Source organism: Eutrigla gurnardus (genome assembly GCF_963514095.1).
Source record: "Eutrigla gurnardus genome assembly, chromosome: 7".
Classification (NCBI taxonomy): Eukaryota; Metazoa; Chordata; class Actinopteri; order Perciformes; family Triglidae; genus Eutrigla; species Eutrigla gurnardus.
In genome coordinates this window covers 16,620,978-16,633,489 of record NC_139921.1, presented here as the reverse complement: position 1 = coordinate 16,633,489, position 12,512 = coordinate 16,620,978, and the positions used below count along the sequence as shown (strand labels likewise).

The 12,512-nt window shown below is 44.6% G+C and overlaps 1 protein-coding gene across 1 annotated transcript in view; it reads right to left on the bottom strand.

Annotated features, from left to right (window-relative positions):
• Window positions 1-12,512, bottom strand: part of LOC311016543 (ryanodine receptor 3) — a 99,042-nt gene that overhangs the window by 28,722 nt on the left and 57,808 nt on the right. Inside the window, exons 39-52 of the mRNA XM_084014291.1 lie at window positions 12,025-12,127; window positions 11,199-11,330; window positions 6,056-6,329; window positions 5,848-5,962; window positions 5,074-5,206; window positions 4,357-4,460; window positions 4,112-4,247; window positions 3,784-3,970; window positions 3,563-3,671; window positions 3,359-3,479; window positions 2,687-2,856; window positions 1,198-1,418; window positions 829-919; window positions 67-207 (exon numbers count right to left, since the gene is read on the bottom strand). Of these exons, the coding sequence (XP_083870417.1) occupies window positions 67-207; window positions 829-919; window positions 1,198-1,418; window positions 2,687-2,856; window positions 3,359-3,479; window positions 3,563-3,671; window positions 3,784-3,970; window positions 4,112-4,247; window positions 4,357-4,460; window positions 5,074-5,206; window positions 5,848-5,962; window positions 6,056-6,329; window positions 11,199-11,330; window positions 12,025-12,127 (2,037 nt within the window). The remainder of the gene's footprint in view (window positions 1-66; window positions 208-828; window positions 920-1,197; window positions 1,419-2,686; window positions 2,857-3,358; window positions 3,480-3,562; window positions 3,672-3,783; window positions 3,971-4,111; window positions 4,248-4,356; window positions 4,461-5,073; window positions 5,207-5,847; window positions 5,963-6,055; window positions 6,330-11,198; window positions 11,331-12,024; window positions 12,128-12,512) is intronic.

Below are 12,512 nucleotides of genomic sequence, written 5' to 3'. Positions count from 1 at the left end.
GCCGGTTGATAAATAGATGTTAATGTAGTAAAATGAAGTCGTACTGAAATTGCAATGACCCCTCACCCTCTGAGACAGAGAGTCAAATACTCCCCAGAAGATTTTCTTGGTGAGCAGTAGTTCATCCTCAGACGCTGTGCCGTAGCTGCCCCAGCCCGACGGGAGGCAGTAGTACTTCCAGTTCTGCTCATAGTGGTTGGTTAGCAGCTGGAGGACACATAGAGCAAAGGTCAAGCAGAGACAAGAAAAACTGAATTTACATGCAACATGCAACAAGAATGCAGCCTGGAAATAACACAGTGCCACTGGGCCATGCGTGAAATCCAAATGTGCACATGAAGGTATAGAACAAGTGTGTGAACCATTTCACAGGCGAGTCACAACCCATCACATCTGCAGCATTTCTCCTCTGTGTTCAGTCAACAAGCCTGTCAGCCAAATACTTCATCCGCTTGTTTTCTCTCCGGCAGCTGCCCACTTCTTCCACACCAGATTATTAATACGGTGGGTGTGTTAGAAATGTTCAACTTTGAGTGAGTGTGTGTGTGTGAGAGAGAGATGAACACCAGTAATATTACATTAAATGTAAGGTGCACCTGCAATAGAGTAGGCAGAAATTGGCTGTCGGTACCTCAACCACCAAGCTGACAGTCTAATAAACTGAGAACGTAAAGTGTGACCGAGCAGAGACCATACAGACAACACACATGTTAGAAGAAAAGGCAGGCAACTGAGGCATGCTGGCAAACCAACATAAAAAAAGAGTTAAAGGCAGATGGAAAAGAGTGAAAAAAGAGTGAAAAAAAGAGAGAAGAAATCATTGCCCACTCTGAGAGGCATCTTGCAGTAATCGGTCAGCAAGGGCACATCAAAGACGAGGCGACGCAGGAGCTGCTGCAGCATGGAGGGACGAAGGTGCCTGCAGAATAAGGTGAGAGAGAGATAGAGTGCTGCTGCCCTGAACTGCCTTTAACCAGAATCACCATCTTCAGACCCGGACCACTTCCATCACACAGATTTAGGAGGAGATTAGGAAAACCAGGCCCTTAGTTATAATGGAGTTGTGTTAGAAAGCAGATCAAATGTTGCCGTGATTGTTTGTGATTCGGGCAAGCTGATTGTTTGGTGTGTTATCTGCTAGTCAATTAAGAAAAAAAAACATTTAATTCCTCTACTAGAGCTTTGCATGCTTCTCACTTGCAGACGGCCAGCAGGCACTCCTCGATGGCGTCCCTCTGGGCCTTGGTGAGCGAGCGGCCCTTGGACAGGCGGTAGATGGTGTGAAGGGTGGAGTCGATGAGGGCGGCGTAGTGCTCGGTGCCAGCGAAGAGGGGGGCGCAGCGGGTGAGGAGGGGTAGCATGGCCGAGCCGATGAAGCGGTTCATGGCCAGGGCCGTTTCTGTGGTACATAAACCCTCCTGTGGGAAGAACGGGTCACAGGTCAGACAGCATTTGACGGTGGGGATATTAATTGTTTAACAGCTGAGTTAAAAAAGGTTGTATGAAACTAGCGGTTTTGCTGCTACAGCCTCCGTATGACCAGTGGCGTATGGTGTGATGTGAGCTACATCTACATATTGCTGTGTAAGTGACATCACAAGTTGAGAGACGGACAGAGCGGTGAGGGAAGAGAGGGGCGTTAAGAGAGAATAAAGCAGTGAATCAGAAGAATTTCATTTTCTTCACGGTGATTACCTTCTAAAGCACAACAATCACCACAAACCTGCATTCATCCTGCTGTAGCCGGTCTGAGTCAGGCCTGTGAGGTCTGATGGGACGCCGCGGGGTGTGATAAAGCGGCGGTGTTTGACCTTGGAATGAGGAGCGGCTGCACACGCTGCTTATTAGCTTGGGGATACTCCCACATGTGGGGTCTAAGTGCTCTTTGCTGATGCCCAGAAGAGCCCCGAACACAGCGCAATAAGAAGAAAATAGAAAATAGAGGCAGAGGGCCACACACTTCTAGTGGGTGAACTAGGGATTATTTCAGTTTTATGAAATTGTTGCATAGTATACCTTAAATAAATGATGTTTAAATCCTGTAAATAATCTTGCAAAACATGTTCTCAGGCTCCACTAACTACACTAAGAAGATACCAGATATCTGACCATCACACCTGCTGCATTGATCAAATAGGTGTCTTATCTTATTGATTATCAGCCATTGTGAAATGCACTGTGTTATCAGAGATGCTATTTTTAGCTTCTTCCACATAACCCTGTCTCCAGAGCTAAAAAAACAAAAAAACAAACGAGGGCTCTCCTTGCTGCCTCGGCCTTAACTCAGACTAAGTACTCATCTTACACACACATTGGGACTCGGCTCACCAAATAGCTGACTTTATTGCAGGCCAGGTGTTCAAAATTACTTCCATTCCCTTTGCTGTGCTGCTTTGCTTTAAATAGACTTTAGCATATTATGAGATGATGGATTCATGTTAGCCAAAGGTCTGAACATTATGGATTTAAGAGTTTAGAGAGCAAGCCATCCCCGTACCTTTTTGTTGATAAATACGACTAAAGAACAATTACATGAATTAGCCAAAGGGAAACTTGAACCAAGGCTTAATGAGGAGCTCCTAATTAGTAGAAAACGTTGCCCAACATTATTGATCCCGTAACTCCTTGATGAAGTTCATGTTACAATGCATTCCTCCCCTCCGGCGCTGTTGTCAGCATTACCCACCGTATCCAGAGAGGTAGCGGCCCTCAGGTCGGGGAGGAAGCCTACATCCAGCAGGTGAAGCAGAAAGCTCTGATCCTCGATACCATACACCCTGTCCAAAAACAGCACCATGGGGGCCTTGTGGTCCGGACAGAAGCAGGCTGACATGTCCGGCTCAGTCACCGACCCATCTGAGAGGGATTGAGACAGCGAAAGGAAGTCACAGCATATCGAGGTGTGAAGCAGTGAAATACCCAGAGAACGGCCCACAGTGCTTAATGACAAGGCTTTTCTGATTTGTATATTCCACTTGTATTTAGCATGCGGGTGAGTTTTCCAGTGCCGGAGCCACAGATCGCTGTCTTCGCTCTTGGCCTGCTGACAGAGCTTATGTGGCGGTGCTCTGGGGAGCAACTTTAAGAGGAGAGCCTTACCATGCTTATGCAGATCAATCAATAGAGCAAGACAGCTCGCTATAGAGGTGATCTGGCTCCCTCAGAGCTATGGGAGTGTGCATTAAAGCGTTGTGCTGATTAAAAAGGCATGAGCAGCATATGGAATCAATAACCTTTTGCCTTGCACTGAATGTGCAGACTTAAACCAGTGTAACCTCACATGATGCTAGGCATCCTATAGTAGTACAAAATGAATAGGTCCTGCAATATGTATTAGATTGAACGTCCTGACTAGTACCTTTATTGGTGATTGGCATTTTAAGTGGAATGCTGATAATTCCTACAAGGTCTTCAGTAGGAACCAGAGAGCGCAGGATGGCACGAATACGCAGAGCTTCACCTTTCCCTTTGTTGATGAGCTGAAAAAGGGAAAAGGAAGTGAAAAAAATGGAAAATCTGTCTAAGACACAGCAAATAAATTCACTATTTCCATCAAACGTACATGCATCTCTGGGGCGCAGCGTCCCAGCAGGTCGATGAGGGCAGAGTAGAAGGACATGATGGCATTGCCCATGTGAACCACCTCCTCCTCATCGTCCCCATCAGCAGACCTAACAGTGGGAAAGGTGAGCAGTTTCTTCAGGGCATCACAGCAAGCAAACGGGATTAAGCAGCTTATCTTAAAGCTAAGTCGTCACTATTGATTTGATACGTCGTGCTTACACGTCAGAGCTGACTCCGTGCACAGAGCCCGGTAGGTCCAGGGCCGGCGTTTCAGATATCTTGATGGCTTCCTTCATGGCGGCCAGCAGGCCGTTCCCTCCCTCTCCCCTCAGGGCGGGTCCAAAACACTCTGGGCGACGGATGAGCAGCTTCACCACGACGCTGGAATTCTCCTCCACACTCTCACCTGCAACACAAATAACATAGAATCATAGTCAACAGGAATATACAGCATGTACACATTCTAGCTCTAAACATAGTGGATCTTTTTAGAGATACAGTCACAGACAGAGAGAGAGAAGAGAGCAGGTGGTGTTTGCTGTCTTACCGTTGACAAAGACAGCAAACCTTAGGAAGGAAAGGTAGCGCTCCCCCTCAATGGGGTTCCAGCCGATGTCTGGATAACCTTTAGCCAGAAGAATCGGACAGCTCTGGAGACCACAGCCTGCGAGGTAGGTGACCACCTACGGGTGTAACACATACATCACATATAGATGAATAATTATTTGGCTTTGTGATTTAAATTGTGTCCCTCCTTTTAAACTCTACGGTGCCACAAAGGTTGAGTCTTACCTTGTCCAGGTCAGGCTCCTCCAGTGCCAGAGCCAGGCCGTTGTTGTCCATCACTGAGGAAGCAGCCACATCTAGAGGAGTGGAGCCCCTCATCGCTGGTGAAGCTTTGAAACAAAGCACATTCACAGAATCAACCATTTATTCTATAGCTTCTCATATGAGCCTGTGTCTGTGTTCACATTTCAACAAACAGCAGGGGGAGGTGTTGCCACTTTCATAATATATCACCAGTAGCTGATTTACATTCATGTTAAAGGAGAGTTTCCTTGACCAATTTGCTATAGACACATCACACTGGTTACCAGAGGGTTTGTGGGAACCAGTTGCATACGACCATCTCATCTGTAATACACCAGGAGGCGTGCTTCCACATCTTTCTTTTTTTTAGGAATTCTATTTTCTATTCTATTCTATTTATAACTTGTTGTCACCTGTTTAATGAGCATGACTGGGTGCAAATGTGTGTGCATCGGGTCGACACCCTCCCCCAGCGAGGTTCTGTCTTAGTGTGGCACTGTCGTCTTCTAACAGAATGGGAGATGAATCGCTCTCTCCGCTGATAGATTCTCAGCACCCCCGACTTACAATTACACACACGTCTTCCAAGGTGCGAGGCTAATATATGTGAGCTCACAGGCACAGGAGGAATCCTATGATGGCAAAAGGCTGACGACTATGTATCATCCATATTAATGAGACGGAGAGAGATGTACCCACCCAGGCCCACGCTGCTATTCTCCAGCAGGTAGCTGAGGTGGTCGAACATGGCTTTCTGGTTCTGACGGCTGATCCGGCAGAAGTAGCACAGGAAGCGACAGCAGCTGGCCACCATCTTGGGGAAGGCGATTTCCTATGGAATGGCACATACATTAGGGTCAAACATCTTCCCTACCGATACAATATTTCTCAGGCAATAGTTTCATGTACATACAGTAAGAACACAAATATAGCAACTATCTTCACGTCTAGACATTTGCCAACAAATCGTCCCTGTAATTTGATATCAAGTGGTTTTGGAGAGTTTCTGTTTGTTGTAATGACTTTCTCAAGGCTTATTACTATAAAGTCTCCCGCACTTCTTTGTTCCTAATTTGCATCTAAACAGCCTGACGCCGTCGCACTCTGCCAGCCTCGCTCTGCCCTTTCTGCCCTCCGTCCCAGACTCTGATGCCATCAGCCTGAGAAGAAAAGCCCACCTACTGGGACCACGTCTTCATTAGAGTGCCCTCACAAATGATTATACACACACACACACACACACACACACACACACACACACACACACACACACACACACACACACACACACACACACACACACACACACACACACACACACACACACACACACACACACACAAAACTTGACTAAAACGCAAACTTTCCCAGAGAACAACATCAGTTTTGGCGAGGCGGAGCACAGAACACCGTGAGCGCCTCTTAAAAAGCCTGTGGAAGCAAAGAGATGAATAAAGGTAGAAGTTGTTCAACCTGGGACTTGTGTCCTCCGAGCACATTGACCATGACCTCCATCACGGTTTCATGCATGCCCAGTATTCTCATTAGGTTGGGGTGCTGGTAGAAGACTTTGTTGTTCATGATGTCACTGAAGAGGGAAAAAAAAAACATCATTGATACTTAACTGTCACTAAAAACACAGTGCATTTAAATTGGTCAAAGGTTGAGCAATAAGTCCTACCCAAGTCCATCGATCATGAGCTTCTCCTCCTCTTTCCCCATACGAACCGACAGCAAAGACCTGATCTGACCGAGGGCAGCCAGCAGGTTGATAGTGTCCTGGATCGAGGCGGCACTTATTGTGTAAGTCTTCCTCATGGCCCGGAGCAGCTCCCCGATGCTGTCGTACTGCCTCCTCAGCAGGCTGAACATCTTGCGGACCAGCTCTGAGTCCAGGATGTGACACTCCTGGGCCCAGCTGACCATCGTCTGAGAGATCAGCTCCTTCAGATTGGCTGGTAAGAAAGTTGGGTAAAGATGACTGATAGTTTCCCTTTTTTAAAGGAACTTGTTTCATAAAAACTAGTGCATTTGCAAAGAACACACTTCATATTTACAGAAGAAGGTGCACAGAATCTAAGAAAAGTATGGTAAAAAACAATGAGATGGCTCTTTATTGATCCAAAAATGCTGAATCTTGCACTTATGGGCATGAAAAGCCAGTGGAATGGTCCTGTAACATTATATTATGTAATAGCAGCAAAGCTAAAAGTGATTTATTTTATGGAGTGATGACGCCTATAAAACGAAACCACTCACTTCTCGTGTCACGCTCCTCTCAGAAAATGAAAATTACATAATTTGACATAGTTAAAGCAGCAACATTTGTCTTGGAAAGCGTAAAAAGCTGTAAAGAACAATAATATTAGTTTACCGAAACACAATCCTTTCACATTACACCCCTCCTCAACACAAAGCGCTATTAGACGTTAAAAGGTCCACCACTTCACTGGATTCTCCCTTTTGTATTTAAACCGTGCACTAAAGCACTAAATTCAAAGGGTGCACTCTCAAACCGGCTCTGTGATGCAAATAAGATCTTGAACACAAAACAAAAAGAAGACAGACAGCTCCTTCAAAGTCTTTGGCGTGGCTTCAGTCGAGCAAATAGGACTGGGCCACCTCTACAAGCCCCAGCTTCTAAAGGAGAGCTAATCAGCTGGGTTCCAACAATGTGAGAGTTATTGTCTTCTGTTCTATTGGAAAGAAAACCCAGTTTGCAGGCTCATTCATGGAAAGCCACATTATCAGTGGTGAGGAAGCCCTGTTATATAACAAATAAGAGAGGGGATGTGGACACGGTATTAATAGTTCTGTCCAGTACAGTATTCCACTTCTGCGGTTGAACTGAGACATTTGGTTGGACAGCCTTAAAGGTAACCCACTACTTTTAAATCTTCATTAAAACAGGATCAATAGAGGCTGAGGGTGCGCGTATATATTTGAGAGCCTGGTCTTGGAGAATCATATACAAAGGAGAGACAGACATCAATTAAACCTTCGTAAAAGATGGAGCCATTTATACAAAATTGATTTCCTTAAAAGTATTGCAATTAGGTGATTGTGTTTTTAAGACCCCTGTGTCTGTCCGGTTGATTGGATCCGTTTGCTTTTCAAAAGACTATTTCACACAAGGCTGTCAATCACTGCAAGTGTGTGTGTGTGTGTGTTTGCGTGTGCATGTTTTATGTGATGGGTGTGTAGCAGCAGAATGTCACAGTCAGCGGTAACCGATCCCGCCGCAGAGAGTTGCGTGGGTGTCAGAGAAAGGGCAGAAGCACCAGCACGCTCCGAAATGAGAAGCAACATTTCTTCCTCTCAGCCAAGATGCTTCACAAACACCTAACTCTCGTTCTGTCACACCATCAAACAGGCACGCTCGTTCCGTCGAGAGCAAAGCGACTGCAACCCCCTCCAGCATTTTTCCCTTCACTGCGCCCCGACAAACACATCGGGGCCGGTCTACTGTTGCATTGATGGAACTGGAAGCCGGCGGTTTTTAATGGTGTGGGAGTTCAATCCTTATGCTCTCACACACACATTTCTTGGAGGCAAGTCATCATGTCTGAGAGTTAAATGCTTCTGGTGGACAAACCGTTCGTCAGAAGGGGGAAAACGACTTTGCGACGCCTCTTACTTCATTCCTATGAAATAATGACAGACGTTGGCGCCGTTGGTGTCTTCGGGGTCTCAGTGTGCAGAGTTATAGCTGGAGTAAGAGTACAGAATATATCATGTCATCTTAGCTCTGGCCATCGTGCTGCCTCTTGGCAAACCCTCATCTTATATAACGTTTAATTATCAAAATGTAACAACTGTCGTGTGCATTTCTCACATGCTATACATGATAGGTGGGCTTCTCGGCTCGTCATCTCTACAACAGCTCCTTCCTTTGCCTCTTTCACTGGCAGGCACACCTGGAGACTACTGTCTCATTGAGAATGGATATAGACAGGTAGCACTCAGGTCAGTAGGAGCAACACAAGCGTCTACTGGAGTGCTAGCAGGATGCCCAGACAGTAACACCACCACCCAACACACTCAAAAGCCATCAACTCAACATACCAATTTACCTATAGTGATATATACACTTTGCAGTTACCTGAGAATATTTCAAATGGTACAGATGGTACACAAATGTAACCAAAATGCCAATTTTGCTGATTCTGCCTTAACACTTGACACCTTGACTGGGCATTATTAGCATCCATACAGAGATAATTGTTAGATTTTGTCATATGTGCGATAACTGCATCATTCCAAAGAGATATTCACTCTGTTACTGCATAAATTAAAGATTTAATTTCTGCCTAAAAAAATGTGTTTCATCTTCATTTACATATGCCCACTAATAGACATACTGGGGCTTAAACCTCTGCTGAAATCTCACAGGTTTTACCTTTATGATGATAGTAAGATCATTCAAATAGACCATGCACTTATACAGATACATTCTATTAGTTTTGGGCATGTCATTCTCGAGCAGGGACCTGAGCCAGAAGCCTAGGGTTCAAGAGGTTAATTACACTTAGATGGTGAACATGGTGGACATTACCTTCTGAGAATCAGCATGTCAGTATGTCAATCTGAGCATGTTACCATGCTGACATTAGCATTTATTACAGTCACACAGAGCAGGCTGTAGACTTTAAGGCTCAAATAGTCAAAAGAATGATGTCTTGTGTCTTCTCCACTTTCCTTGACCTTGATGGGAAACGTCAAGATGTCAAGGAAGGATGTGAAAGAGAATTCATATGGGCTGAGGAAAATTCAACCGGGATGCTAAGGGAATCCGACTGCACAACACAGTGCTATGTCAATTTCTTTATTGACGTGGATCGCTTTAAATGTTGCTGCTGCAGGGAATTGTGGGATTGTTTTATATTGTATCCTTTCATAACTGATTCTCCAGTGGACCCTGGTTAAAGGAGCTAAGAAAGGATGTGTTGAAGCACCTTTCCTACACATTTAGAGAATTATTTCCAGCTCTGATCATGGCTGCCACTTAATACTTCTAGGTCAGTTAGGAATCTTCCTTAAAAATAAAGACTATTCGACCCAGGCTTGTTTTTGGAAATCTCTTGTAGAATCAAAAAGACATTACTACTTAATCTGCTATGCAAAACCCATTGAAAGAAGAAATATGGCTTCCAAATGAAGCTTTAACATTTACTACCAACATTCAATATATACTACTTTTAGTGCATAAGAATTTGCCCGCATAGATTGTAAATTATTCCACTCCCTTGCCTCGCTTGTTTGACGCCTCCAGCTGTTACAGAAGTAGATGTGATGCTCCTGAACCGCAGCTGCCAACACAAACCAGCCATCTAATCAATCAGCCCGCACACAACCGCCTGCAGAGACCACCACCATCCAAAGCACTCTTTTAAGGAGAAATACACACTCCTCTATTTCCATCCAGCCGTGCTCATTGGAGATTGGCATAGTTGTCTGATATGCTCCACGTCAGGGTCACACCGAATCCCGATGGAAAGATTGCCTTTCAGCGTCGCATGTTTCATCCCACATTTATCCATCTGCAACTCGGCCACTTCTCGTTGCATCACTTTCAAGAATAGACGGGATGGTGCGAGCCAGATTCTCGAGGGGTTTTGACAAGTAATGAAATACTCTGTTTCACATTAGTTAGTCCCCTTCTAGGCAGTTAAAAGCAGACAATTGTCTTGTTATACTGCCGAGAAGGGTATTTCTCAAGAAAGGTCATATGCTGTATTAGAGAAGCATTGCTACCATAAATGGAGACACACAGCGATAAATAAAACTCTGCAAATGAGAAGTGGTTTCAAATAACACACTGCTGTGTACATAGAAGGCCAACATAACCAAGTAAAATGTATTTTCTACCAGTTAAATAATAATTTGCAATCAGACACTTGATTGGTGGCCCCTTCCACGGAGCGGTACTTTAGACTGGAAATTACATTACTTGTCCTGCATTTATTCTGCTGTGGCACCCAGGTTATTGAGTCCTGTGATTGAAAGGGTTTTTTTTTTTGTTCAAGTGTGTGTGTTCACGATTGTGTATTTGCACGTATGTGTGTTTAATCAGGTGAAGGATCTGGTTTTATCACCAACATTTTTTTCCCTCTCATCACTGCTCTCTCGTCTCCCCGAACAGCTGACAGAAGACGCTCTTCACTCTGGAGCCTCTCCTCCACCCGGCCTCATATTACCATAATGAAATTGAAAAGAAATTGAAATGAAAATGACTGCCACCCGGTGACTGAGCCCACATGGCACCGCCAGACAAATAGAGGCAGGAATGAGGGTGCTAGAGCTGCGATACAAGAGCTTCTGCTTTAAATTCTCACCTCCCTCTAAGCGAAAAACATAGACCGAGAGCTCGTACAAAAAAACGTGAAAGAGAACATAAACAAGCAGAATGTAGTGGAGAGTCAAGGGAGACGTGAGAGAGACTGTGCTTTTCCAGGTTGTTGCAAAAGCAGTAGGAAAGAGAGCAACTTCCATTTAAAAGACACTTTTTTTTAATTGGCAAGTTTGGAATATTTGGACTTGGAAATTAAATCTAGTGAGGAAATACTTTTCCAAAGGTTTACTGAGCTGCTTCTTATTGAGTATGTTGCCATGGTTACAAGGCTATGATTGCAGTTTGTGGAATATGAATTTCATATCATAGATCACAAATTAAACGTGAGCCGATGCCTGCCAGAAAGGCAATCGAGACGGTTTTTATCGCCCAGACCAGCATGCTGTACACTGGTACAGCAAGTACCAGAGTACAGCATGGTCCCTGCAGCATTGCTAATAACATGAAGTAATAGAAACAGTGACTTCCTCACATGGTGCGGCTTGCTCTTTCTCTGTGGGCTCCTCTGCTTTGTGAGATTGGCCTTTGATCTTGTTCACCAGATTCAGCAGGCGACCTGTGATAGATGTATCCTGCTCATATTCGTCTTCCTCCATAGGGATTCCTGCACAACACAAACACAACACATATATATAGTATTATATATATATAGTCCATTACAGCAATATCTCTACTCTTCCTGAGGGGTCTGCAGACATGTCATGTGTATGATGCGTAGTATTGGGTGCACAGGTTCCCCTATTTCTTGTCAATTTCCACTCATTTTTCATTGCTGTCTATGCGAAGGGTGCCACGGCAGGTCAGCCCTATTTGGCAAGGCTGAAACTGCCATTAGATCAGTTGTTGCACAGAGGTTTGGGCAATTCAATTATTTATGACAACATCAGGGTGTCAGAGCAATGTGAGAGGCACTGAACTATAACTCCTGTGCCGGGAGACAGAGAGAGAGAGACGCAGAGAGAGAGAGAGAGAGAGATAGAGAGAGAGAGAGAGAGAGAGAGAGGGAGAGAGAGAGAGAGGAAAGCATTTCTGAGAGCAAGGCTAAAACAATTCAGCTGATGTTGACACAATGGCAGTTAAAGCAATAGATGGAAAAGGCACAACGGTATGTTTCCTATATTTGATCGTTTTGTAAATTCCCCATCCACACTGCCTTTGTAAAAGCTCTGTAACAGATTCCACAATCAATCGAAGCAAATGAATATCATCTTATGAAGTCAAATACAATAATGCATGTTTCATGATAAAGATAACTAATAAAGCAGCTCATAAAGCCTTGTGCAAACTCTGCATCTCACCACAGTGGAGCTGCAGCTGGTTGTGAAAATCATACAGTTCCTCCTGGATGTCTGTTGGACACGGACAGTCCTCGCCCATACTGAAGGTCAGCAGCATGTTGATCTGAAGTAAAAACATTAAAAAGGCAGACATTTACAAGCGCTGCTACTTTGATTTGAACATGATATGATATCATCGTTGGAGTCACAGAAGAAGAATAAAGCAGACTAAGTGGCGGATTCTCCCTCTGCACTCACAGGCCGAAGGACACCATGACAAGTCATTAAAGTAGCTGTGAAGTGCTGAACTCCATCTCCATCTGTGACCCCAAAGGGATACTGTACAACGACACCATAGGGAAGAAGGATGAATTTGCCTTGGTTTTGTTCAACGCACACAAAGACACCACTTGCAACATTTTTGAGCAAGGACGTGTTCTCATTCTCTCCGGAACAAAAATGAGGTTTGGTGAATTTGGCGATACTAAAAACTAAAAAAGGGCATCTGA